This window comes from Lepeophtheirus salmonis, chromosome 1 (assembly GCF_016086655.4).
Source record: "Lepeophtheirus salmonis chromosome 1, UVic_Lsal_1.4, whole genome shotgun sequence".
Taxonomy (NCBI): Eukaryota; Metazoa; Arthropoda; class Copepoda; order Siphonostomatoida; family Caligidae; genus Lepeophtheirus; species Lepeophtheirus salmonis.
Window position 1 is genome coordinate 37,289,700 of NC_052131.2, and position 27,045 is coordinate 37,316,744.

The following is a 27,045-nucleotide window of genomic DNA, read 5'->3' on the forward strand; positions in this document are numbered from 1 at the left end:
TTCTTGGTACTAACACCGGTGCAGAGGAGATTGCACATGCGTTGCCTTTTTAGCTCCGACATTTTACACTTAGAGACATGGCATAAAAGCGAAAATTCCTCATAAATTTTTCATCTATAGTTTGATTGGTTTATTAAAAGATTTTGATTAAAAAATAATGTGGAAATCGAAATCGTAATGAAATCATAAGTATGTTTACTGCAACTTGTGAATCCCTCATTTTTATAGCACCGACATGCCTCACAGCATTAGTAGGAACAGAGGAATGTATCCTCCCATGGTATCTTTGTAGTATCTCTCAACCTTTCCTATACACATAGAAATAAAAACACTGAATTTATTTAATAATTTGCGGATGATGTCACGTTGTCCAGCAGTTGGATTTATTTACTTCATTTAACACTAAGAATATTCACAGATTCAAAACGTTTATAACACTATTTTTTATTAGTTAATATTTATTGCTGTTTACCGTAGACATAGGAGTGAAAATAATATATACAAAAAAATAAACATCAAAGTAAAGAACACGACAGCACATTGGAGTAACTTTACCTACAACAGCAATCCTTGTTACAAGTTAGGCATGGGTATCGTTATCAACAATTCTCTTCATTTTATAAATTTAACTTGATATCTCTCATACAAGAGTGCAGGACATCTGATTATAAGATGGTATCCACTCTCTGATTCTCTATGATTGCATATATTATATTTTTCCATTTACTCAGATGGGTGAGAAATTGCTCTTGAACTTTGTGTAAGCTTGCACTAAAAGTTCCATCTTCTCACGTCCAAGTGAAACACTCTATAGCATTGGCTTTTTACGCATGATGTGTGTATATTTCATACTTTGGTCTTCTTTAAATCGCTTGAACCAATGTATGCATTGTAGAATAAACCAATATATCATCTACTTAATGAAGCTTTTATGCACTCCGATCAATACTGAGAGTGTGGAAAATTAAGGCAAAGTACTTTTTCATAAAAAAAATTCAGATTTCTATGTTAGTATGATAAAAACGTGACGAAACTCTTCATACACCAATCAGAAGCAACTCATGAAACTATGATGGTCCCGGTATCCAATGAGTTGTGATAACATTTTAGATTACATTTTCCTTCAATTTCCTTTCCTGATTTCTAAAGGGATTGACCCTGCAATGCAAAGTGCAGTATAACGGAACTCTTAATAATACATAAGAGGGAATCATCGCTCGGAGTGACCCTACAACTTTGAATAATAAAAAAGAATGCATAACTCTTTCACCACATGTCTAAAAACTCCTTTTTAACTCCAAGGTGGTCCTTACATATATTATACATGAACATAATATATGCACCTTACAAAAAAAAAATGAATTTTTCTTCCTTTTTTAAAAATATATATGTATAATATATATATTTTAAATTCAACAAAAAAAAAAAGAAGCATTTTTTATGAGTGTTATTCTTTCGATTACAAGAAGAAAATTCATACAACATACCTGTTTGGTCACAAAATAATAATATGTTTTTCTTAACACTTTAATAGAACGTACATTAGACTGTTCTGTTTTTGGGTATATATATGCACAAGGACCTTTATTGCTGGGCACAGTCAAATAAATTTAGTTAGACAAAGTCTGAGTCGTAGTGGTCATTCAAAAGGGGATTTTGGGGCAAGACTGGCAATATTTAGACCGCATGTAAAGCTCTAAATATGATGGGTTCTGTAAACATGATAACTTAAACTTTTAAGGGTCTAATAAGAGGTACTCAATAATTTGCGGATTATCTTGTTTATCAAACAAAACATATCAAACCCTTATTTGATGTGACTGTATTTGAACAAAAAGGAGGAACGTTATCTTGGATAAAACAGATGTATCATTGAGCACATTTTAGACATTTGAAATTATTAAAGACAATGTGTACAAAAGGCAAGATTTACAAAATACTAAAAAAAAAAAAAATACAATTTATCACTCATAACATCATATTTGAGAACCATTGATGATTTTTTTAAAAGTTAAAATGCCTTGTACCGCGCCAACAACGGTCTGAAACGATTGTAATTTTGTCAAATACAGTATTTTGATTGTCCTCAGCAGAAAAGGCCTTTGCGCAGAATAACAAAAGTATCAACTGAAAACTGTGACAGTCTATTCTACCAATATAATGTATATGTGTTGCTAACGTCATGATTTTATCGTCCTTTTTTTACTGTTAAGGAGAGGGAATAAAAATAATAATAACATAATATGTATGTAGTTTGAGGTCATTACCCCTGGGGGTGGGGGTGCTGGTGGGTATGTTCGTAGTTGCATAGGTAAAATAATAAAAAAACACACAAGAAAGGACGAAGGAGAAAATCTCTTTTCCTTCGTCTGCATTTTGTTTCTTTTGTATACATACATATCTACAATATTTGAGCATGTTATTATTTTATGCATGTCATATTAGTGATGGAAGGGATTCCAAGATCCAATTTCAATCAATAACAACTACACACATATTTCTCTCTCTCTCTTAATTTCCTGTTAATATATGTGTAATTCTTACGTATGTACATTCTATTATGTACATTAAAAGGATCCTTAAACACCCGTTTCTTACTTCCCATAAAATGCACTACGTGCATATTTACATGGGGTATTTTACAACCCCAATTTTATAGCAATATTAAACTATGTTACGTACTACTTTTTGAACGATACCCAAGGTTCATAGAAATGCCAGGTCAGACCATTATATAATCAGACTTGCTAGGATTTTCAATACCCTAACAACCACAGTCAAGGAAGGCGAAATATAGCTACTCTTGGTATCAGTTACTCTCCGTGACGTGGAAGTTAAACATCAGTCGGTCAAGTGTTATGCTATAACCTTTTATTGTTATTAAACTTGACGATACAAATATTTTTTGTACTGACTCTGGTCTTAAAATAGGTAGCAGTATTACGGTACTTTTCGACACTGTGTCTACTAAAAATGAAATGTCTTTAAGGGCAATTAACATAGACTTACAGGTGCAAAATTAGGAATTTTGTTAGGATTTAGGGTAGCTCAGAAATTTAAGGACTCTTTTTTTTCATAAAATACTTTTTATGTATTTTTTTAATTTAATATAACGCACAATAATTCACGGCTGAACCGACCAAGCGCAATAATATCTCAAAAACGTTTGTAGTATACATTCCCACCTTGACCACGTATTATGGTATTATACGATGTGACCAATAATAAACAAGATATACTTAGTTAAAAAATACGTTGTTCCCAAACTAAGATTTAAATTACATATTTGCCCCCTTTCTTGACTTTGGTTCAAGATTGCTTTTGTATTAACTTCCCTGATATGTAGAATTCAAAATATATATGTACGTACATTTTTGATAAATGATCGTTTAAATAGAACTTAATATAATATCCAATGTATACATTAATATGTGTGTATACGAGTACATTGTTATATGTACACTGTACCTAGAGTCAAAAGACACAATAGAAACGACTTAAAAGCCATTGTAATTAAGGATGATGTTATCTTACTATCATTTGCAATCGAAAGACGAAGAGGCTATTCTACATCTGTTCCTTCCATTTTAATATATATCCATGTAGTATGTATTTTTCGCCTCTAAATATAGGCTCCTTGTATATACCCATTATGTAGATAATTGAATTTAATTGAAGTTATAGGTGAAAGTTTATATGCGTTCTTCTGTGTTACCAAGTGTTGCATTTTCTTTTGAATGCTCCTACCCCACTCATTAAGTCTTTTACTTATGTTGTATGCACAAACACACACATTCATGATTGTAGTGTCTGTCATTCAACGACTATTTCCATGAAAAGGGGTACTTTTAATTTCACTCAAGACTTTCTACATTTTCGTCTAATCATACTTACTCTATGCATCAATGTCATGTCTGGAATGAATGCATCATAGTTGAATGACAAAGAGGCCTTTTTTTATATAGATGGGCGTTTAATATGCATATATGTAAAAGGTGTTGACTCTTGGGATCTCGTTTTCCAGGGAACTCTCCCATTCGACACCTGGGCTTCCTTTATGTAATTCATTCAATAAAAAGTTAAATACTTTCTAAGGATTTACCTGAGATAAACAAGTTTTGAACAATTTACGTCTTATTGAAACTGATTTTGATCACCAAAAAAATGATAGCCAAGAATCCATGACAATGCAACAATAATGAATATTACTTATTATGCAATAAATAGTGTTGAGACTCGATTGGAGACTGATTTTTCCCTGGCTCAGTTTGACTTCAAACGAACTATGATTTTCAGACCGAAACCCAACACTATTAAGAAACAAAGATTAAATAATTTTGGTGCTTTTTCAACTAGATACACAATATATGTATGTTATCTTCTCAATATAGAAAATTTATTATTTAAAATTTGCAGTATTTAGTATTCCCCGACTTTTTTTAAAAACTACGTATATCTTAATCATTATTGTTCACATTGATTAATACGATAAAGTGTCGTGAAGGTGTGTGTGTGTATACTACAAACACATTGCGGAGAGTATTGCGCTTAACCGGTTCAGTCGTGAATTATCGGGTGCGAGTATGAAGGTCTTAGGGAAAAAAATTCGCAATATTGTATATTTCAACTGTACCTGAAAGGGAAAAAGGCGTCTAAAGTGAGCAAGAAAATTTACATTCAAGGCCGATACTCTATCGCCACGCACTGACATGCCTGTCATCGAATAAGTCTATAAAATCATAGAAAATATCGAGACAGACCGTGATAACATCGATTATACCTTTTCAGAAGTGCGGATACAAGAAGAAATCCGAATAGGAGGGAAATCGTGTTTCATCAAAACAACGGCAGAACGCATACATCTTTGATGACGCGTTCTGGCACCAAGTGACTACCACCTGCTCCTGTCTATGGCCAATGCCCTTGGGGGTACAAATTTGCCTCAATAGAAGCCTGTAAAAATTGTTTTGTTTTAGTTTTTTGCCAACAGAGACAAAAGTTTCAACGAAAATGTTGTTATGAAGTTTGTTTCTCGTTGGCAGTAAATTATTTAACAGAACGGGGAATACTCGCCTTAAATTGTATGATTGCAACACTTCTTATAAAACATTGAAATTAAGCTACAAATACGAAATTACTTTTTCACTGGCATAATATTATTTAGATACTAACTCTTCCAGGAATGTCCCAGGATATATCTGAAGGACAATTTTCCGGACCATGAGAAATCCTACTAGCTTCTTGTACGTTAATTTGAAAAACGTTGATTTTACCTACACGTCAAGAAGCTGCAGTTGCTGCATGACTTAGAATATGCTTTTGAAAATCCATGCAACCCATCTGTTCTCCTTGGCCCTGACGTACATGAGGTGGAAGAAAGAAAACCGTTGTTCATATTATTATTATTATTGTTATTTGGGGAAAATATATATTAAAAGAAATCACATTGTTTTAAGAAAAGACGAAGGAGAGAAGAGGAGTGAGAAACGTGAGAAAATGGGTTTTTCTTCATAGTGTAACAACATCCACCATCAACGATTCAGAATGATTAAGACTGTTTCAACTCACCGTCATGCTTTTGTATATTGTATACTATATATAAGTGCTCAAAACCATTGATTCATTAGGGTTTTCATTATTTTATTTTTGATTAGATTTTCTTTTTTCTTCTTTTTTTGGACCCTAGAGCTCTTATCTACTATGTATGAAGAATCTCAAAGGATTCACGTCTCATATCCTTTAACGATAGTGTCTGAGAATGTCTATTCAATATTATATAAATATGCAGACAAGCCTTTTATCATCAAACGCATGAAATTTATAATTTAAGATACCTCAAAATTTTCCATCAACATAAATATAATTAGTTATTTGTCCCTTGATCTCACATCATATATTCATGTATGATGAAGGTATCTACGTACATTGGTACTGTTATCGGCTTAATATTCCCCTATTTATATCAAAGATACGGGGTCTTCCTTTTGTTTAACAGCTATCACGTCCAATGGGTGTTAAATTTTTTTATGTTATGTTGGACAAAAAAGGGAAACAACAAACCGTTGAGCACATCTTATTGGTCCCCTTTATTGATTTTGGGCTAGCTATACAGATTGGGGATCCTAAACAGGGGCAGTAGCATGCTTAAATTACGAAAATCGTGATTTTTATGTAGTGAAGAAAAGATAACTCAAAACCAATTTGTGATATGTTTAAATATTATATGTTTTTCAATATATTCTCCTTGACAATCAATAACAGTCTCGACAACCCGGCAAATAGATTAATAACTCTTGACGACAACGAATGTTTATGGCCAACCATATGGCACAAATTGCAAATGAAAAAAGGTTCATGACAGGGCAGGAGAAGTGCCACATTTAGGAAGGTCAGAAGTCGGCCATATTGTTGTTGTTGGAGAAGTCTGGTTCTTTTTGTCTGTATGAGGCTGTAATAGACTTCTTGATGTTGTAGGCCAAGTTATCTAAAAATAAAAAATGTAAAAAAAAGGACTATAGAATCATATAAATGAAGAGGCCTAAAAATCCAATTTAAAAAAGGTCTTAAAGGGCTTTTACTTTGTAAAAGTGTTTATTTTTCTATATCCTGTAGAAAAAAGTCCATGTTGAGAGGGGGAGAATATATTTTTCCACAAAAACTGATTGTCTTATGTACAAACATATACAAAAGCCCTATGTTCCATTCCGCATCATTATTTTTGAGATGGGTCAGCCGTTACAAACTATGGGGAGAGATCCTCATACTTTACCTAGGACGCAAACCCTCTAATCATGCACTTTCGTGCTGAACTACCTATGATATGTCCTTATTAATAATTATATATATATTATATGGCATTAGCGGTCTTTTACCTTGAGTTTTTGGCATAATAATATGTAGTATTGATGGTAATAATACCATACCTACTCTCGAATGGTTGTTCCGCAATGGTGAAATAATAATACGTATACATATTAACAAAAGAGCTACGCAAAATAAAGCGTAGGAAAGAGGAAATACATTGGCAAAAGTGAAATGAGGGGTTATGCACGGAGAATATAGATACCTTCTTTTACAGATGATAAGTAACTAACTAAATAACCTCTTCTTCTCCTCTTTCTTTCTTTGCTCTACCTATCTTATTACATCTACCTGTTATTGTACATTATTTTATGTATAATACGCAAAAAAGAGATGTCGAAAGAAAGAGAGGTAGAAATGACGTTCACAACAAAAGGATATACCATTGTAGGTCATGCAAAATGTATATCACGGCGTTACTTCCATGATACAAATATACAGAGTGGATTTTGAAATCGGCTGTCGCCTTTTTTCTCATTCATTGTTCGGAACGTTGACTTCTTATAAGTTTTGAACAATTCCCAAAAATATTTATTGATAATAATTCCATGGTCTAGAAGAATGAGCTCACATCCAACTGGTTTTGGAGCTTTTTTTTTTTTTTTTTTTTTTTTTTTTGGAGGAAAAAATGGGATATACAGTATAGGTAACAACGTATATACATTGTCAGGGGCGTCCGCAGGATTATATATATATTTTTTTTGGCGGAATGGGTTAGGTTTTTGGATTTTTATTTATAAAAAAATTCAAATAATAAATTTTTTTAAAACTTTTTTCAAAATTCACGGCTATTTGCCAAAAAGTATGATTTTTTGAAAAAATAATTTCCAAAATTAAATTTCAAATATTATATTAAAGTTTAAAAAATCAAAAATTTGAAAAAAATATCAAAAACTCTTCCTTTATTCATTTTAAAAATGGGTACATGTTTTAATTTTTTTGGTGTATATGTGAATAAATAAAGACCTAATTGTTGAGGAATAAAAAATCTAAAGATATTCAAAAAAAAAGAAAAAAATTCAAAACTCTATTGCTCTTGACAAAAAATTATTTTTTTTTGAAAAAAATTCAAAAATTTACAACTACTCTCAAAAATTAAATTTTTGAGAACAAAAATTCTAAAATTAAATTTCATAGTAAAAAGCAAAAATTCCTTAATTTTTGGAGGGTTACAGTCCCGTCAGCCCACCCACTGTGGATGCCCCTGATTGTTTATGCACTTATAACGTGTTATTTCATTATATCAGCCTTTTTGGAAGTGGTAATATTAACCCCTGTTGTTATAAAATAATAAACTTCTTTTTTTTCTAATTACAATAAAGGAAATCAGGCACTCCATAATAAAGATTGTTAAGAATTTGAAGTTGTCTAATAACAATCAAAAAATGTTTCTAAAAAAAGTTACAGTGGACGGAGTAAGTAAATACTGAATTACTTCTCACCTATTGGATATCAATATGGGACTGACTAATAAAAAACTCTCACCATCTAACAGATTGGGGATTTATTATTCCAACAAATCTTTTCGAACCAAATCCTGGTAATTTTTGATAACTTTTTTCAAACTTTCATAATTCAACAGTACTCTAAAAATATATAACAAGCATTGTTTATGACTTTGATTTATTTTATGCCGAAATACAGATCCTAATTAAACGTAAATGGCGCGTAAATTTGAAATATGAAAGCCTTTTATTTGTATGTTTAAAAAATATGTTTTTACATATTCTTATTTACCTATGTGTTCCTTAATATACCTTCTCTAGTTCCGAGAAAAACATTTGCTGAGCGATTTTTATTTAATTAACGGATAAAATAATAAGGATTAGTTATTCCCCAGGAAGGTATGTGGAGTAAAGTTTTAGAAACTCTGGTGTAGACAATAAATTAACTATTACCTGTGCAAGGATAATATATTTGTCTCTAATAAAATCATCCAACTTTTGTCATACCTGCGTAACATAATTAATTGTAGAAATTTTGCTACTTCATAATAGGGATTTTCAGTGTATAAGTATTCCAATGTCGCTGTTGGGGATGGGTGTCGTATTCATTATAGGTGTTGAGTCCTTTTTATTTTTATTTTAAATGGAATTTGATGAAGTATCTCTGGGATTTTTGTACTCAATTTGTCCGTTTTAGATAGTAAAGCATATCAACTCTATTCCCTCAAAATGGCGTTCCTAAAAGAGTGCATAGAGAAACCATTTTTCAAAAAGAAAGAAGGAAAAAAGACAAGGAAGAATGATTCGACCATTTTCACTCCCCTTTTACCCCCTCCTCCTTGATGATACCTAATGGTTCCTCTTCTTACTCAAGCATGCCGACAAAGGACATGGAATTTTTTTCATTTTTTCTCCTCTTTTGCTTTTGTTATTTTTGTTTATGATGAGAGACAAGAAGCCTTCTTCCTTGTATTTTTTGTTTATTGTAACTCCAATGCGGGTGAGAAAAAAGCAAGAGAGCGAAGGTGATTGTGTGACGGTTGTGTGGAAATGCTTGAGTGGGAGAAATACATATTATAAAACAATATATTGATTAATATTTTGTGAAAAATATATTTAAAAATATGGAAAAATGTGTTGTTGCTTTCCATTTCTTTTTTGTAAAAAAAAAAAAAAATACCAAAAACATCATAAAATACAAATATTATCATCCATTGTTACATTGATAAATTATTAATTGATATAAAAATATGTAGAATAGGAAGAATATACTTCATTATTCTTCCACTAGATGGCATTGTATTAATAAGGAAATGTACTTAATGAATCCCTAATCCTTCATATACATGGTTAGTATATGATTTGGATTCGAGTCAAAAAATGTAAACTCAGTGTTCTGTCTCAGTTTTTGAATTGTGCGTCATGTTAAGGAAATATATTTATTGGTTAGTTCGATCAAGCTCGAGTTTTTAATAAGTTCCACAAATTATGTAAGAGGTTTCTCCTTTTAGTTCTTTCCAACCTAATTTTTTTTTTTTTTTGAACCAATATTATACGAAAACGGCCAGTTTCTATTATTAAATTAGTTTGATTTGAAAACTGTCAAAAAAAAAAGGCAAAAATAAAGGCTTTGAGCCAAGATTTTTCAAATAAAAATATCCTCATAATTTTTAAATTGATGAAACTACTTTAATTGTACATTTCAAAAACAGTTATGAATAAAAAATCATAAATTTGCTATATTTAAGACTATGTTTTACAAAAAAAAAAATGATGGAAGGATTCTTCCTATCGGCATGGAAACCCTTTTTACAATAGCGACTCGTATTTTAACCCTTTGTTAGTGAACTGGTTTTTTTGTTTTTTTTTTTGCATTTTGATAACATTGCTTTAAATCTATTAAAATTATATGTAATTGCTAAAAACTGCATTAATATGCTCCTCAAACATCTTTAAGCATAAATGCAACTTTTGTTGTTGCAAAAATGTCTTTTCTTTGAACTATTCGCAAAATCTGCAATTTTTAATGAAAGGTCGAATTATTTTGTTCAATTTTATATCGTTTTGTTGCTTTAACTATTTCCTTTTTTTCAATTTAAGCTTTTCACAATGCTACAAATTTAAATCAGCTGTGATTTCATATATCACACGCAACCTCATCAAAGTTATGATGCCCTAGTCTAATGCCGTTATGATTAATAAGGATAATTTAGAATCAATGTTAACCGTCCTTCAAGAAATAAAATTCGCCTTCAGCTAACGTTGAACTCATTTACTTTGTCAAACTGTGGTTTAATAAGAAAAGAGCTTCTGTCGTAATTTATTACTGTCCTTTTGATTAGTGATACTAGAAATTTCACACATTATGATTATTCGAATGTTTCGATTATTAGTCGAGTTCATGTTATACACTAAAATTTTCCAAAAAAGTATTTATGGACAGGGAAATTATGAGGGGGGATCAGCTGTAGTATAGTCATTTTTATTGGCCTAAATGGAGTAATACTCTAATCCAAATACCACTAAAAATCTTTTTAATGAAGTTACAAAGTATTGTTATAATAAAAATACATAAAACGATCTTCAAGGGATTTTATCTGATCGAATCAACTTTCATATTTAATATATGTTTAATGCATTTTATATATTTAGAAATATTTCAAAAGGATAGTGAAATGATGCAAGTATTCTTCTTCTCCGGCTTATTATTTTTGCGTTCTGTATAAGTATGTACAATATATTATTATCTTTTTGCAATCCTGGAGAAAAAGAAGAAGAGAAATAAAATATTACGCAACTCACTCGTTCAATGACCTTAAAGTACATAACTGAAATAAGACTTCTTATATAATAATAATAATAGAATGAAGTTAAAAATAAAATCATTCATAGCAGCGTCATCCTTAAAAAGGAAAAAAACTTGGGTTTTTTTTTACATAGGTAGAGGTATAATTAAAATAATAATTTGGGAGTCAAAGATATTTAATATAGGTATTATTATATAAGGGAATTTGAGTTTCTATGTACATACACACTAGGGTGTCTCATATAGACATTATAGTACAGTCCTGAGTTCCTATCAACAAAATGTCAGTCCTCTACCAGAAAAATTATAGAAGTTCAGGCTTTCAATATAATTTTTATTTTATTTTTTTATTAATGACTGCTATTAAAGTAATTGACTGACTGTAACAATGATCCTAAAACCCTGGCATACAAAAAAGGTTTTATTTTTAAAACATTATAATTGTCCCTTTAATTAGTCAGATGGATTTGCACTGATTGAGTATAAGGTACCATGATAGTATTACAATTAATCCATCTAACCAAGGAATTGTCTTTGAAGTCCATATATTATGTTGGGGAAAAAGTTATTTCGTATTTCTCGATCCTTTTTTTTTTCGACCAAGTATATATTGTTCATTATTTAGTACCTCAGATCATAGGATAAGGTGTTGTAAAGGTGTGAAAGTATACTACCAACTCTTTATAGACAATATCGCGCTTGTTTGGTTCAGTCGTGAATTATCGTGCGTCAAGTATGGAGGTCTCAAAGAAAGAAATTCGCCATAGTTTAGACTTTGACTACCTGAAAGAGAAAAACGTGTCAAATACGACAAATACAATTGGCAATGTATACGGGGCTGATACACTTTTTATTCGTGTTACACAACTGTGGTTTGAGCAACCCCCCTCCCCAACACTCAGTTCTGGCCGTTATTGTGAACAACTCAACCGTTTGAAGCTGGCGATTGAACAGAAGCGGTGGCCACCATTGGTGAATAGGAGACAACGAGACATCCTCGAGACTAGGCTAGGCTTCACACATCTTTGATGACGCACCGGAAGTTCCGGGAGCTCGGATGGGAAGTTCTTTTTCATACAGTCTACATTCCGGACATGGCACTAATTTACTCCTTTTTAAATATTTTTTTTTTAAAGAGCCTGAATTTGACTGAATAACCTTAATTGAGTATATTGAAAAAAATTGATCTATTTAGCGTTCACCATTAAAAAAAATAACTTAAGGGGTGCTACAGCCACTCCAGCCCACCTCCTGTGGAGGCTCTGAATATAAACTTCAAGCAATATCTTATCCGGAAAATACTGACGGGTCTGTCTTCGAAATAAGACGCTGCCGTTATTATTATTTAAGACAGATAGGAGAAAACTGGTCTGGGGGATTTTTCTGACTTAGAAAATCGAATAGTGAGGTCCATTGAGAAGGGGAAAAACAATACTGATTACATAAATATGGTACTTGAAGTTATTTCTCTTCACCTCTAAGTATGTATAATCGATATTCAGTGCGTTCAGGCTTGTTTTTGGTCCAATGGAAGAAGTTCATGGATAAAACTTCCTTACTCTTTGATATTTTTGTGCCTCTTTTGTATTGAAACACCCGGTTGTAAACTCTATTATTCCCAATTTCTTATTTAATTTCATCCCTTCTTTTTTTTTTTTTTTTTTTTTTTCTATGGAGATACTTCTTGAAAATGGAAAAATTCTACATGGATAGATAAAAAAACCGTTGATCCAAGGATAATAAATTCTTTTGTCACGATGACTAATAAAAAAAACTGCATATACATACAAGTACATACATTAAGAGGGATGAACTTTGAAATATAATCATTTATCTCCCTCTCAAATCAGAGCAAAAATCTATGAAAGATTTGTCTTTCAAAGATGTTGAAAAATGAAGATCACCCTTAAAAAAACACATTCAAATGTAGCGAAAAGCAAACGGGTTTCTCTCTCTATGTCGTATGTACTACATCATTATAATAGATTTGGCTTTTTTTATGTCTAATTAAATCATTTTCTTTTCTTAGAACTGTTATTTGACAAAATATAGATGGAGTTATTTATTTCTCAATTTGTTTTCAAATATTTCAATCAAGAGCTCACTGTTTAAGCAGATGTTACATATCTTCCTAAATAACTAACTATGTATTGTATATTATATGTATCTTCACTATGGCTTCCCAATTACGGCTCCTCTGTGGCACATATATCAAGGGCGTCCGCTGGATTACATTTTGGGAAGGGCTTGGTTTTTGGATTTAAAAATAATCAAAAAATAAGCATTTATTGGAAAAAATTGAAAAATTAATTTTTTTTCGGAAAAAATTTCAAAAATTAAACTTTTTTGGAAAAAAAAAGTTTCAAATATCAACTAAAAATTAAATTTTTTTGAAAAAAAAATTAAATATTGAATTTTTTGGAAAATAATTTCAAAAATCAATAGTTAGGCACAAAAAAATTAAATTTATTGAAATTTTTTATAAATCTACAGCTATTTATAAAAAAAAATCATATAAAATGTAAATGCTAATTTACATAATAAATCAGTATTTGATCTCAAAAGATCAATTTTTTTTGATAAAAATTTCAAAAATCTAAAGTTCACAAAAAATTTCTAGTATAAAAAATATTAAATTTTTAGAAAAAAAACAAAAATTCTTTGATATAGTGGGGCCACAGCTATATGTGTACATTATACTATTAATTTTGTGGAAAAGCATCCAAGGCATCCAAATATGTTGTAGAAGGGAGATGAGAGTGAAAAAATTGGCAGATGCTGTTGATTTATTTATCAACAGTTTATTTATTGAACAACAAGGCTATGAAGGTTCTACATAAATATGTGCTACAAACATACAAAGAAACTCCTTCAGAATCTTGCATAGATATATCCCTCACATGGCAACACAACATCGACAACAAAACATCAATGACAGATTTGAAGCACTTTATATTATGAGAATAGTATTGCCACCATTATGTTGATTAAATAAACAACTTTGATTATCACTCAGGCTTTAATAAAAGTTCATCATGTAGACAAATAAAATAGTTTTGCATAAATATGTTGTGTTATCAATAAGTAAATAATGAATTTAAGAGGGGAAAGAAGGACTCTTGTTCTCAGTAAAAGCCCTAATTATTTTAAATATATTTCAAACACTCCATTAGTTAGAGTTAAATCAGTCCTTTATATGAAACTTAAAAACGTTTCAGTCCCACCCTTGTTATCACGGATATCATAGCAAAGTACTTCAATTCACCCATTTAATAAGTTTAGAGAAACATTAAGAATATGGCCAAGATGCATACTGATGACGTCACTATGATGATGTCATTTTGTAAAGATTGTCCTATGGAACTGATTTCGTTTCCCATTCGGAAGTGTTCTTAATATTTAGAAGGTAACCGCTTCATTATATCCATCCATAACACGTTAATACCCTCAAGATCAATCTCACAGGTATACAAAAGTTTGTTTGTTTTTTTCTTTTTATAAGACGCTATGACGCTATGTTCATTCATTGAGATCGATTGTCTGATGCAGCTAATAGGATACTGCCTATTGAATGCCCCTGCTATAATATTTCTAGTGTACGATGAGTCTTCATAAACTAAAATTTGGTAAACTCATGAAAATATTCTGATTGGAAAGCCTTCACAGTATTCGAATACTTTAAGCGGCGTTAGAAATACTAATTGTAACCCGGATTTCAAAGTTTGATTTCCATTTTGGAAGAGGGAATTAAGCAAGAAACTTGTTATCCAAATTGTAAACAAACAAACTCTCATAGCCTAAAACAAAGTCGTAGACCAAAGTATTACCTTAATTACGTTTCCCAAAAATGTATGTTTGTAAAAACGTTAGGCGTGTGGGTTTGCAAATCCTGGAGATCTCTATTAACTCACATCCCCCATTAAATGAAAAATGGATTCATTAGTTGTTGTTGTTGGGACATCATCTCATTAAAACTTAATTTTTAAGGATAGTCCAGAGTCATAAATCCTATTAAAGTGTGTTCAAAGACCCTGTGGGGTCCCTGGAATGAGCTTTTTCTAATGAGTTGCCCTTTTTTTGTCTCATATGTTTGTACGCTGTACATACATAGATAGACACATGTTTTAATTAAATTGAGGTGTCTGTTGTTGTGAAGATTGAATGCATGAATTTGTAAGATATTCTAGAATAATACAAAATAATATTTAAAGAAAAATACACTCCCAATATTTATAGAAGGGTATAAAATAAAAATCCTTTGTAAGTAAATCCAGACAGAAGAGTTATTATTGTATTGTTTTTAATGATGTTTTGACTACTAGTTGTTGAAAAAGGCAGCGGTGAAGACGAAGACGTAAGATGATATGGTTTTAATTTAAATCATCAAAATATTTTGAGAGAATGGGTTTTAATGTACCTTTTGTCACAGCACAAATAAATATATCTTTTTTTTAATAACATGTCTTTCAAAACCAAACATGAAAGAATACATGGAAATCATCCTCCTTATATTTGTCTTATACTAGTACCAGGGACGCTGGGATGGTGGGGATGTAGTCCATACCTCAATTTAAAGAATTTTGGTTTTTTACTAGAAAGTTTAAAATTTGAAAATATAACTTAGTTTTTCAATTATTTGAAAAAAATGTAATGTTTAGAATTTTTTTTCTAAAAGAATAGAATTTTTGTAAACAGCTGTGAATTTATGAAATTTATTTCAATATAACAACTTCTTTTGTTTCGAAAAAAACAGCTGTGAATTTTTGATTTTTTTCAAAAACTATATTTTTTTCCAAAAAATTTAAAACTTAATTTTTGAAAAGTATAATTATTTGTAAGCAACTTGAAATTTTTTATCAAAAAATTTAATTTTTTAGATATAGCTATGGATTTTTGAAATTTGAAATTTTATTTTATATATATGAAATATTTTTCTTGAACTTTTTTTTACAAAATAAATCCATAAACCAAGAATACAGTGGTCTTAACTCCTGTGATCAATGGTCCACCTTCAAGGGCTCTGAGAATCATATATACTAGTATACAATCAGATTTGTAATTATGGGGTAATTATGGCTGATAGAATACTATAAAATATAGATGATTACACCAATAATAAATAGTCTTTAATTGCATTAAAGGCTATTAAAAATTGCTATAGGGCTCCGCCGCGATAAATGGTTGGGAGTCACTGCTTTTCCTTGATTTTTGTTTTTAATAGAAAATATATTGTTGTTTTTTTATGAATGATAATTTTTGTAATATTTTGTATTTTATACAAATTCAAACTAAATTTTCTATATATAAGTCGATTTTAAACATGTGCCATGTTCCATGTATAAAATATAACACCCCACTTAAAAAACACGTTTTCTCATTCTGCTATATCCTTTTTGAGACCTTTTTTTCTTTGTGGGGCTTAAAAAAATATATAAAACCATAAAAAAACAACGAAAATACAGCAAATACTAGAAACAGAGCCTTGCAAGCTCGTTTTTCCAAGTAGGATTTTTTAACCATTTTACGTGGAACTCTGATATGTTAAATATAAGTACTCGCGGATAGTGTTGCGTGGGTCGTAGTTTAGGACTGAGAACTCCAGTCCAGTCCCATTTTTCGGTCCTTAAAGAAGGTAAAATCGATCATTTGTGACGTCAATGAGGGTGTTTTTCCTTAGTATAACTAATTAACAATTTAGCATGTTCGTATTATATTGTACTATAATGAAAAAAAAAAAAATTTTGCAATATATCTACAATAATTTTAATACATCGGTCCCAAGGACCGATAGAACCAGTCCTAAGACCGGGCTGGGCCGAATATTTAAGGATCAACTCAATATTACTCGTGGAGCTTTGTGTTTTTACTATGGTACATAATATATTGAATCCATCAAAATGATATCTCCCTCTTGTGACATGAGAAGGGGGGATTCAATTGTATTTCTCTCCTAATTAGATATGTACCCCTCATCTACCTATGTTTGTAGTGAAATCATAACCAAACGCTCCCATTATGATCATCCTCATTCATTGCATATTCATAGGTATATAAAATACAAACATCTCACTCTGTTTTGACGTGATGTTTTAATCAGGAGTCAATTGACATCTGTATGTATGTGTGTGAAGTAGTCATGAACCCATTGTTTGGGGCGTATTTATGAAGTTGCATATATATTGTACGTATGATTTCTCAGGGAGTTTAAAATATGCAATAATGAACAACGACAGCATTTGGGGCTTATAGTAAATACATACATTCAAGTTTGTTATTGCTGTTCTTCCTCTAAGGAATAATAATTTCCCACTGCATTTAAAAACAAAATCCTTCTCAGAAGATGTGAAAAAATAAACAGCTCAACAAATACAAAAAGTTATGTATTGTAGTAATTGTCTTTACTAATGAGCATTGGAAAATAATTGTACATATTATATGTATGGTCCGACTACCATTTGACTAAAAACAATCTTATATTTTTTAACGAATTTTCCCTTTTCTTTTTTGCCTGCTATGTCACACTACAACGCTTTTAATATTCAATACTCATTAGTGTTGGACGGGGATTATAACAATCGGGTTCGAGTTTTTGAGCGTTGAGTAAAGGCATCTGACAAAAAACCAAAAAAAAACGTGTCATTTGACTACTTCAATAAGGCAGTCCAAAAATGGGATCTAGCATAGTCTATTAAATAAAAAATATCCCTTCATCAATATGACAGCGAAATGTATTAGGAATAACGGAGTGGTCCATTGAAATCTAAGCACTTACTAATTGAATAATTAATGAAGGTTCAGTGATTGACATTAAATCATATTTCTATATATTCAAGTATAAACAATTTTTTATAAAACAAAACAAATTGTTGAAATTATATTGTTAATTTATAAATTATATCTTGTTGAATTTAAATGTTCAGATTTTAATGGATCACTCGGTAAAGGCTATTCGAGATATACCCAAATATTTGGGGTTTAGTGGAGTTTTCTAATAATTTTTTGGGTAGATGGAATCATTTTGCAGAAAATTGTCGACTTGAGTAAAGTGTAGTTTTTTCCGAGTTTGATTAATACACGATTCAACACTAATATTCATCATCCATGTATTCGTATGAATGTACATAGTATTTACAAAGTGTTTGTAATTTAAAACCTTTTTAAAAGGAAGAAAAGAAGTGGAAAATCCATCAGTTTGTCAAGAGTATTTTACTATTGTAAAATGGACGTAAACTTTAAAATATAATAATATTGTGTAGAAAGATTTTTTTTTTTTTTTTTTTTTTTTTTTTTTTTTTTTTTTTGCTGGATAGAAACACGTTCCATAATGCAATAACTCATAAATGTTGAGTTCTTTCTTTCTTTTAAGAAGTGGGTACGTGTAAGTAGTCGTTTCTTTTTGGAGGAAATCCTCATCTCTTTGAAACTCTGTTTATGACCCGTACTTTTGTGCGATTTATGATTTTGAGACATCGTCTATATAATAAATAATATCTGAGTGTTGCGCCCCTCCATATTTGTTTATTTGTTTGTCTCCATTGGGACCCCCATTATGTCTTTCCTTCCTCCTTGGTGGGTGGGTGGTCAGTAAGCAAGCAAACAAGCAACAGGAAACCTGAGTGTACTTTCTAAAAATTTATTAAAGTTAGATTTGAAAGAAAATACTCAAACTAAGAAAAACAAATCAGTTTTTTCAAGAACACCTCGAATCATTATCAAAACTACAAGCATTTGAATGATAATATTAAGCTAAATTTCTAGTATCAGTACGGTACAAGTTGCAATTTATTCATCGTATAAAATCATATTCAACCAATCAGAACAACAAAAATTGAAAGATGTTCTCCTTTCAATTGGTATTTTCCTTAATTTAATTTTAACCAATACTCATGAGTGATTTAACTACCAAACATCTTTTAGAATACTAATTATTAGTTGGTAATGAATAAAGTATATTAAAAAATTCCCGTCTTCGCTCTATATGTAAAACAGAATGCTATTTCGTCCGTCGCACTTTTTATTCCTACCAACCACAAAAGTGATAGCTTCGAGATATCTGAAATTTGTATAGATGACTATGATTTCCAAAGATATTAATACTAGCAGAAAATATGATTAACAAGTCAAGAGAACGAGAATTTAAGGTAGAGCTTTAAACGAAATAAAAATAAAATGATTCTTCCTTTCTATAGATGTGAAGAAAAAAAACTTCCCCGTGACATTTCAAATGATTTATAATAAAAAAGTACCGAAATTATGTATATCCTTTCCAATGAAAAAACGTTACAAAATCTTATTGCTTCTTCATTGGTTTTCGTCTAATATATTTAAATGGATTCAAGATCATTATAAATTTTTTTTTTTATTATTCACTTATTATATTAGTTTGATCGTAGACCTCAAAAAAATGTTTATTTTGCTTTAGTTTTTTTTTCTAGAAATATGATCAAGGGGATGAGGAATTTCTTGGAACTTTATGGTTGAACAAATGTTGGATTTCCACTCCCTTCTCTTTCTCTCTTGATTGCACATGGCCTGTTGGCTAATCAATCAAATAATAATAATAATATTTTATACACTTCTCAATGGATTGTACAATTTATATATACATTGTATATAAGTCAATTTGATTGACATTAATTCACTTCATCGTTCTTCTACCAATGGAACGACAATGTTTATGAGAATTGTAACTTAAAAGGGGTCTTCTGCATATTTATGTCCTACCATCAGAGTGGAAATCGGTTACATCAGTTTGATGATGCATTGGTTCGAATTGCTTGCAAGTTTGTAGGTATTTTGGCTGGTATTCTCTTTTTGATGGAACGTCAAAGAGAGTTGTTTAAGAGACGTGGACTCAGATGATGATGAACCTACTCATTCATGAGTGGGCAAACTTTTTAGTGAAATTCAGCTAAACATTTTGTTCAAATATAATTTGTAGAAAAAAAAAGCCAAAATGTAATATTCTAATAGTGGCTTAACTATGTTTGTACAAATAAGGGCTGAAGAGTCGGAATAGGTGCTTTTTTTGGTAAAATCGAAGTCTGAAAATTTGTACCAACTCCGGATACAAAAATTATTATAATTTAAGTAAATAAAACTTATTTATAAGCTAAGGCTTTCATTGAGTGTTCGTAAAGGGTTCTTCTAAATGGTTTTACATCATAGGTATTAAGTACTATTAATTTATGAAACTTGATAGTTACCTCATGTGTAAGTTTATTTCGCCAATTTTCAACGGGCTCCATAGTCTATATAATCACAATGCCAGAATATATCTAAAGTATTAATTATTACGTGGGGTAGAACATAGCCACTATCTATAATAGTTCATTGCTTAGTCTTGTAAATAGGCAATGCCATCAGAGAAAAGTCTAACATTGTAGTGAAATGTTTTGTGTATTGTGGTTCCTTGGTTACGAGTGTATAAATTCTGTTCAGAACTTATGAATATATTAGCGATAGATAGATTTTGATCCATTTCGTTTCTTTTTCATCTTGCTAAATATCTTATTTTGCAAATATTTTTGTATAGGTGGCAGAATTATTAACTACATATAACTAATAACAAACTAAAGCTATAAGTTAAATCTATATTTATGGTCTCTAGACTTAATGACTCAATACATATAGGTATAGACAATATAATATATTATTAAAAAAATAGTGTGTGGGAAAAAGGCCTGGTACAAACTGATTTGAACCTTTTCCTTTACTCTTTTTGGAGAAGGGGAAAGGTTGCGAGGTAGAATAAAGTAACTACTAATATTTTATTCAATATATCCAATATTTTATTTTCAAAAATATTTTAATACATTAAAGCATCACTTGAATCACTTTTACAACTATTATTAGAAGGTTTTTGACAAATAACATAAAAGTATTTTCCATGTCACATACGGGTAGTAGTTTGCCCTACTCTTTACTAACTAAAGGCTGCCTACCACATCATCAAGTGTTTACATGTATGCGTGTATAGACTTCCATATATCGAAAATTCATGCATATATTTTCACTGAAAAGTGACACAAACTAATAATTAGTAGGGATATGAGTATTGTCACAAACAAGACAAGCCCTTTGTGACAAAACACAATTCAATCATGAGCAAAATATCAGATAGGGAAATAATATTTTAAGGATATCGGATCAGAAAATATTATGATATAAAATCAATCCCTTTTGTTTTTGTATCTGAAGAATATAAATGACGAACTCTCGAAATCAAATATGTAGATAGATAAAATACCCACAAATGTACATTCCTTTCAGTTTCTCAATGTATGTACATAAATACAATTTGGATATACCTATAAATCATGTAAATAATTTAAATTGTACAAAGTTTTGTTTATATGTAAATATTTACGGGTATGTACAATGTAATATACGTTACAAAAATACATCGATTTCCTTCTAATTAAGTTTTATGATGGAGTAAAAAAATTTAAGTAACATTTTTTTAATTTTTTTTTTCGAGCGTCCAATCAATTCCCTCCCAATCACCAACAAACTATGTTTAAACACATATTTTTATGTATTTACATAAATATATGAATACATAATTTATAACCTTGTATGTAAATACATTCTATGATGTAATTGGATTGAAGATGAGCTCAATAGTTGTTTGTTCCTCTTGTAAATAGATGGATAGGTAGTTGATACTATCAAAGTCATTATTATCATTTATTTATTTTAGTGCGTCTCTGTTTTTTTTTACATACGTAAAAAAAAAGCTAAACATAGCTCTTGTTTGTTTTATCATAGTCCTTGTTGTAGCGTCATGTGAGGTCTTGTATTTTTGAATAATGCAGTTTACTTCTTGAATGGAGTCTTTCTTGAAAAAAAAAAAAAAATAGGGGGAAGAAAACAACGATACCTGTTGTTGCTGTTTGCAATTATTTTCTCTTTCATCTTGCATTTGACAAATAATTATAATTATTGAACCTTATGTATTAAGTCTTCTGTCCCCTCAACTTTCTCTTAGGATCTTCCATGTACATCCATATATTAATATTGGGCTTTGCCTAACAAGCAACAAAAGATATACAAACTTCGGAATAGCCTGGGGTCTCTACTTTACGTCAAGAGTAATCCACGATGAGCAGAGCTTCTGGAGTTGATGTGACGTGTTTATTAAAGAACGACTTTCGGGAACGTACTAGAATAAATAAAGTCTGGGTAGTCCTGGCGTAGGGTATTTTGCAAAATATTGCACCAACAAAATATTAATTACTTTACAGTGTCTTACCTAAAAGTCAAAATGGAGCTTTGAGGATAGCATTCAAGGGTATAGCAAAGTTACAAACAATGGTTGTAAAGAGTGCGTCACTGAGATCCCATATTTCAAGAAAAGTGGCTAAGTTGGATTTAAGGGAGTTCAATATTATGGAAGTCCTTTGCCGGAGCAAGATTTAAGATTATCTTTTTTATGCAAATTATATACATTTATATTAATATACGTGTATAACTGTCTATATGATTATCTGGAGAAGAAAAAAATATATATATCTTGAGTTTGGTCTGAAAATGGAACTTTTTTTAGGACCAGGGTCCTAGCCAAGTATAAGGTCAGCAAGTCCTGATCGTTACTCATTTTTTTTAGGTGTTTGAACACCAAATATGCGCAATTAAATACAATTTAGAACAACTTTATGAGACAAGGTATGAAAATTGTGATATACATCAACAAGGACGGATTAACCTTATAGGCTATTCCGTGCACGAGATTGAAGAACCTCATCTTTTTCATAATTCTGTAAGACTGAACTAATTCCTTCCAATTTCAGTCTGAACTTTTATGGTATTCACATTTGGTATACACAAAAATCGCACAAAAATAAATACATGAATGTGTTGGTTTTTTTTAATATAAAATAAAATCCTTTATATTTTAATAAATGAATTTCATGTCCCTAAATTTCAGTCCAAATCTATCTTGAAATAATGGCTTAAATATGAACAAATAAATAAATAAATCCGCCTCAGACCGAGTCTAAACACTGATATATATTAAATGTAGAAATTATCTGGCTACAAGATGTTTACTGTTCCACCCTCCTTATTAATGAGCATATATATATTTAATCCATCTTTAATTGGGACCTCTTGGGAATTAGGGATGAGAGTTATTTATTTATTATTCATAAATAGTATGACTAATATTAATTATTATTGATATTCATCCTCAACCTATTAATAGAATGGGCATCAGGGGTGATACACAAGGAAATATTTACTTGTTGTATGGTTTGAGTTTATATATCTATATATACATATGAAAAGTGAAATAATCACGTGACTTTCATTTTCTTCTTTAAAAAGAAGAAGCAAAGAGTAGGAGGAGAAGATGTTTTGAAGAAGAAGAAATAAAGAAACCAAGTGAGGGATCCGTAATTTTTCTCTTCTTTTAAAGACCAATTTATTATTACGAGGAATGAGGAAGCTGAAGGAGGAGCGCTGGTTGATGATGTGAGGAAAAGAAGGAAGAAGAAGAAGAAGGAAGAAGAGGTTGAGACCAACACAAAATTATTATTTCCTACTACATATATACAATATAGGGCCTGCTCATTGTTGCATGCTGACTTAGGAGCGAGAGCGTTTGTTTCTAACGGTTTGGAGGAGAAAACGGTGAACAGGTAGTTCCATGTGTTCCTGGATACCACCAGCGCACACGCCTAGGTTGGCTACACAATAATAATAATCATAAGAAAAATAACAATAAAGAAAAATTTCTCCTTCGTCCCCCTGTTGCCTCAGTGAAATCAGTTGGATATCTGCTTACACAAGTGTTGCTTAGGTAGTGAGTTTACTCCATCTATAGTGTAATAACATCTAATAGCTTACAATTAAAAAAGTACTCAAATAAAGTCATAGCAATCAACCCATCAAATCTTGCTTTCATTTACCCAAAATCATCTTCAACATGAATGAGTAGTGAGTGAGGTCTGAGGAGTAAAGAAAGGGCCCCTAAATAAAACAGAAACATGGTGAATCTCTTAGAGAACAAAATGGCAACCTCTTCCTCCAACACAGATCCCAAAACTGGAGTGGTTAAAATTGAAGTTCTTGATGAACTCTTTGGCTATGGATGGGATGAACAACCCTCCAAACAGCCTTACTACTCACCCCCTACCTCCACCACGTCTGGGCCCAACAGTCTCCTACATAACAACAACAATAATAATAATAATAACGGTGACAAAATCATGGATAAAGTTGTTCTGGGGCATCCGGACACTACGACAGCCTCTCCCATCCATGGCTCCAGCATTGTCACGAGTAAAAACCATAGCAAAAAAGCTTCTTTCACTGCAAAAAGTAAGGACATTGCATTTTCTTTTTAACTAGTCACAAATTATAGTAAATAAAACATTTGGTAGAGCATTTTTTTTAAATTTCTCCATGACGTTAAAAAGTGTCAAAGGACTCCAAAGGGATAAAAAAGGTTGAGAATCACTCTTGTACGTACTAAGCGTTCTTCTTTAATTCCTTCCTTCTTTTGTAAAATGTGCTGAGGGTGGTTGTCTCCTTGATTCTCTTTAAAGGAAAAAAATGTATCCAATTTTCTCTTGCTTAAGGCCAAAAAAAAAAGCAAGAGAAAAACGGTTGAAACACACACATTTTTAAGGGTCTAGGATTACATTTCTAGGAAGAAAAGTGCAAAAGGGCGAGAGAGGTGCTAAGAGAAGGAATTCATAAGATTGTTTGTATTGAAGGCACTTGCAACTGATTTTGATGATGATAATGATAAAAAAAAAAAATACTTGATCTTATAATATGTACCTTAAACATTCTTTTTTCATTCACTTTTTTTGGCAGTCACTGGGGTCATTAAATTATTAAAGAAAAAATATATATAAATAAATAAATATAGATTTGGCTACTCATTTTGATGCCGAGAATGATTAAGCATGACTACTTCATTTTACCTTGAAAAAAAAAAAAGAAAAAATGCAATTTTATAACAATGCATATATAAAGTTTTTGTTCTTTAATTTAGTTGAAAACTTTCTTTTTACTGTTAGTTAGTTTTTTTGCTCCTTCGTCTTAGTATGTGATGACGACGTCGACTCAGTACTATGTATGTAAGACGGGATCACGTGACTCAGGCATTGACGCAAATTTGACGCTAAATATTTTTAGCGTGCACGGCCTTGTGTTTATTTTTATTTTTATTCCTAAGTGGTATTTTTTTTTACTACTTTTGGAAAGTTATACCTGCTCATTTCGTAACTTTTTGCACCCAAAATGATGTGTATGGAAATGAACAAATAAAGGGTAAGATCCCTTAGTTATAGGTAGGAGAAATATCCTTTTTTTTTTTCCTTCTTTTTACGTGGAAGGAGCCACATACGTCCCTCCTTCACATATATTTGTTATTCCTCAATGAACAGAAACGAACGACATAATATGTAATATTTCCGCTCCTAAGGTACGCACGGTACTTTACCTCCATTTCATCATCATAGCACCGTCTCCTATACATACACAGGAGGCAGTAAGTTTTTACATTTTTTCTTTCTTCATACTCGGATGACAATGATGATGCCTTTTGCTTGCTATTGCGTGGATCAGTCACGTGTCCACTAATTTCACATTCAGACGTATGTTACATACTCCCTGCTATGTAAAGCAGCTCCAGCCAGCTGAATACCATCATCACAGAGATTCCATATTTCTAAAATACCAAAATTTGTGCGTGTTTGTGTATGTGTGTGAGATCAAATCCCTGGTGCTCTGAGATTGGTTACAATGAAAATTAAAAATCGTGAATGTGACTCCCTTCTCGAAATAAGTAATTCTCTTTACAATACCAGGAGTGGAAATAGTGCTTGCGGTGGCTCAGACTCTAACAGCTCTGTTCATAATGGTAGGATTCTTTTTTAGGAATCCTTTTTGAAATATATATATATATGCTTATGTGTTTATACTTTAAAGTTGTAAAATAAACTTTCACTCTAGAAGAAACAAACTTTCATGATGATACCTTGTGTCTATATTTCTTTGCTCTGTACTAATCCATATCTCTTTTTCAGCCCAAATTGAAATTATACCCTGCAAGGTATGTGGAGACAAGTCCTCAGGTGTTCACTACGGCGTCATTACTTGTGAAGGTTGTAAGGGCTTCTTCCGTCGTTCTCAGAGTTCCGTCGTCAATTATCAATGTCCACGTCAGAAAAATTGCATTGTGGATCGAGTGAATCGGAATCGATGTCAGTTTTGTCGTCTACAGAAATGTTTGGCACTAGGGATGTCACGAGATGGTAAGAACATTTTTTTTAAATTCCTTTACCCTCTTTGGAACTGAACTGGGATTCTTAAAATATGGGGGTGGAAGGGGGCCTTTCTGAAAATACACATATATTTATAAGTGTTGGGTTTGGGTCTATAAATCCTAAACCAGTCTAAGAATATTATAATTTTTGACCGTGACGCGTAATTTCATTCCCACTTTGAAGAGGGATATTTTGCGACGTTTATGTTTTTAAACTAAGTCGTAGTTTTTGTGTGGGGCTGTAGAGGGATGCCTGGGCAATCTGGAGCTCTGGAGATGACTAGTGATAGATGGTCGATGAGCAACGGATACAACTGATTTATGGATTAGAAAACACATTATAATAAATGTTAATAGTGAGTAGAATTGGAATAAACACCATAAGTCATTCATATCCGTCTTCCATCCATCGCTAGTCATCGATGACTCATGACCTTCCTCTACATTCCTACATAAGTATAAACCGCATGGCGTCACTAAATATCCCTTTTCTAAGTTGGAATTAAATGTCCGGGAATGAAGAGAGAAGGAATGAATTTACTAGGAAGGAAATCATCTAGCACTGTTTTTGACATGAATATTTCCTTTCAATTTTGACGGGTACTGACAAAAAAATCGATCATAATACTCTTTTTTGCAAAAAAAAATAAAAA

General features: G+C 31.3%; 1 protein-coding gene across 5 annotated transcripts in view; it reads left to right on the forward strand.

The window, feature by feature from the left end:
- The window catches only part of Hr3 (Hormone receptor 3), a 105,756-nt gene that overhangs the window by 68,168 nt on the left and 10,543 nt on the right, over positions 1–27,045 (forward strand). For 2 of the 5 annotated variants that reach the window (XM_040722147.2, XM_040722171.2), the window contains exon 2: positions 26,154–26,381. In XM_040722147.2, the coding sequence (XP_040578081.1) occupies positions 26,154–26,381 (228 nt within the window). Of the gene's footprint in view, positions 1–23,864; positions 24,436–25,590; positions 25,988–26,153; positions 26,382–27,045 lie in introns of those variants that run through there. The other 3 variants (XM_040722156.2, XM_071892056.1, XM_040722165.2) reach the window with 3 other exon arrangements.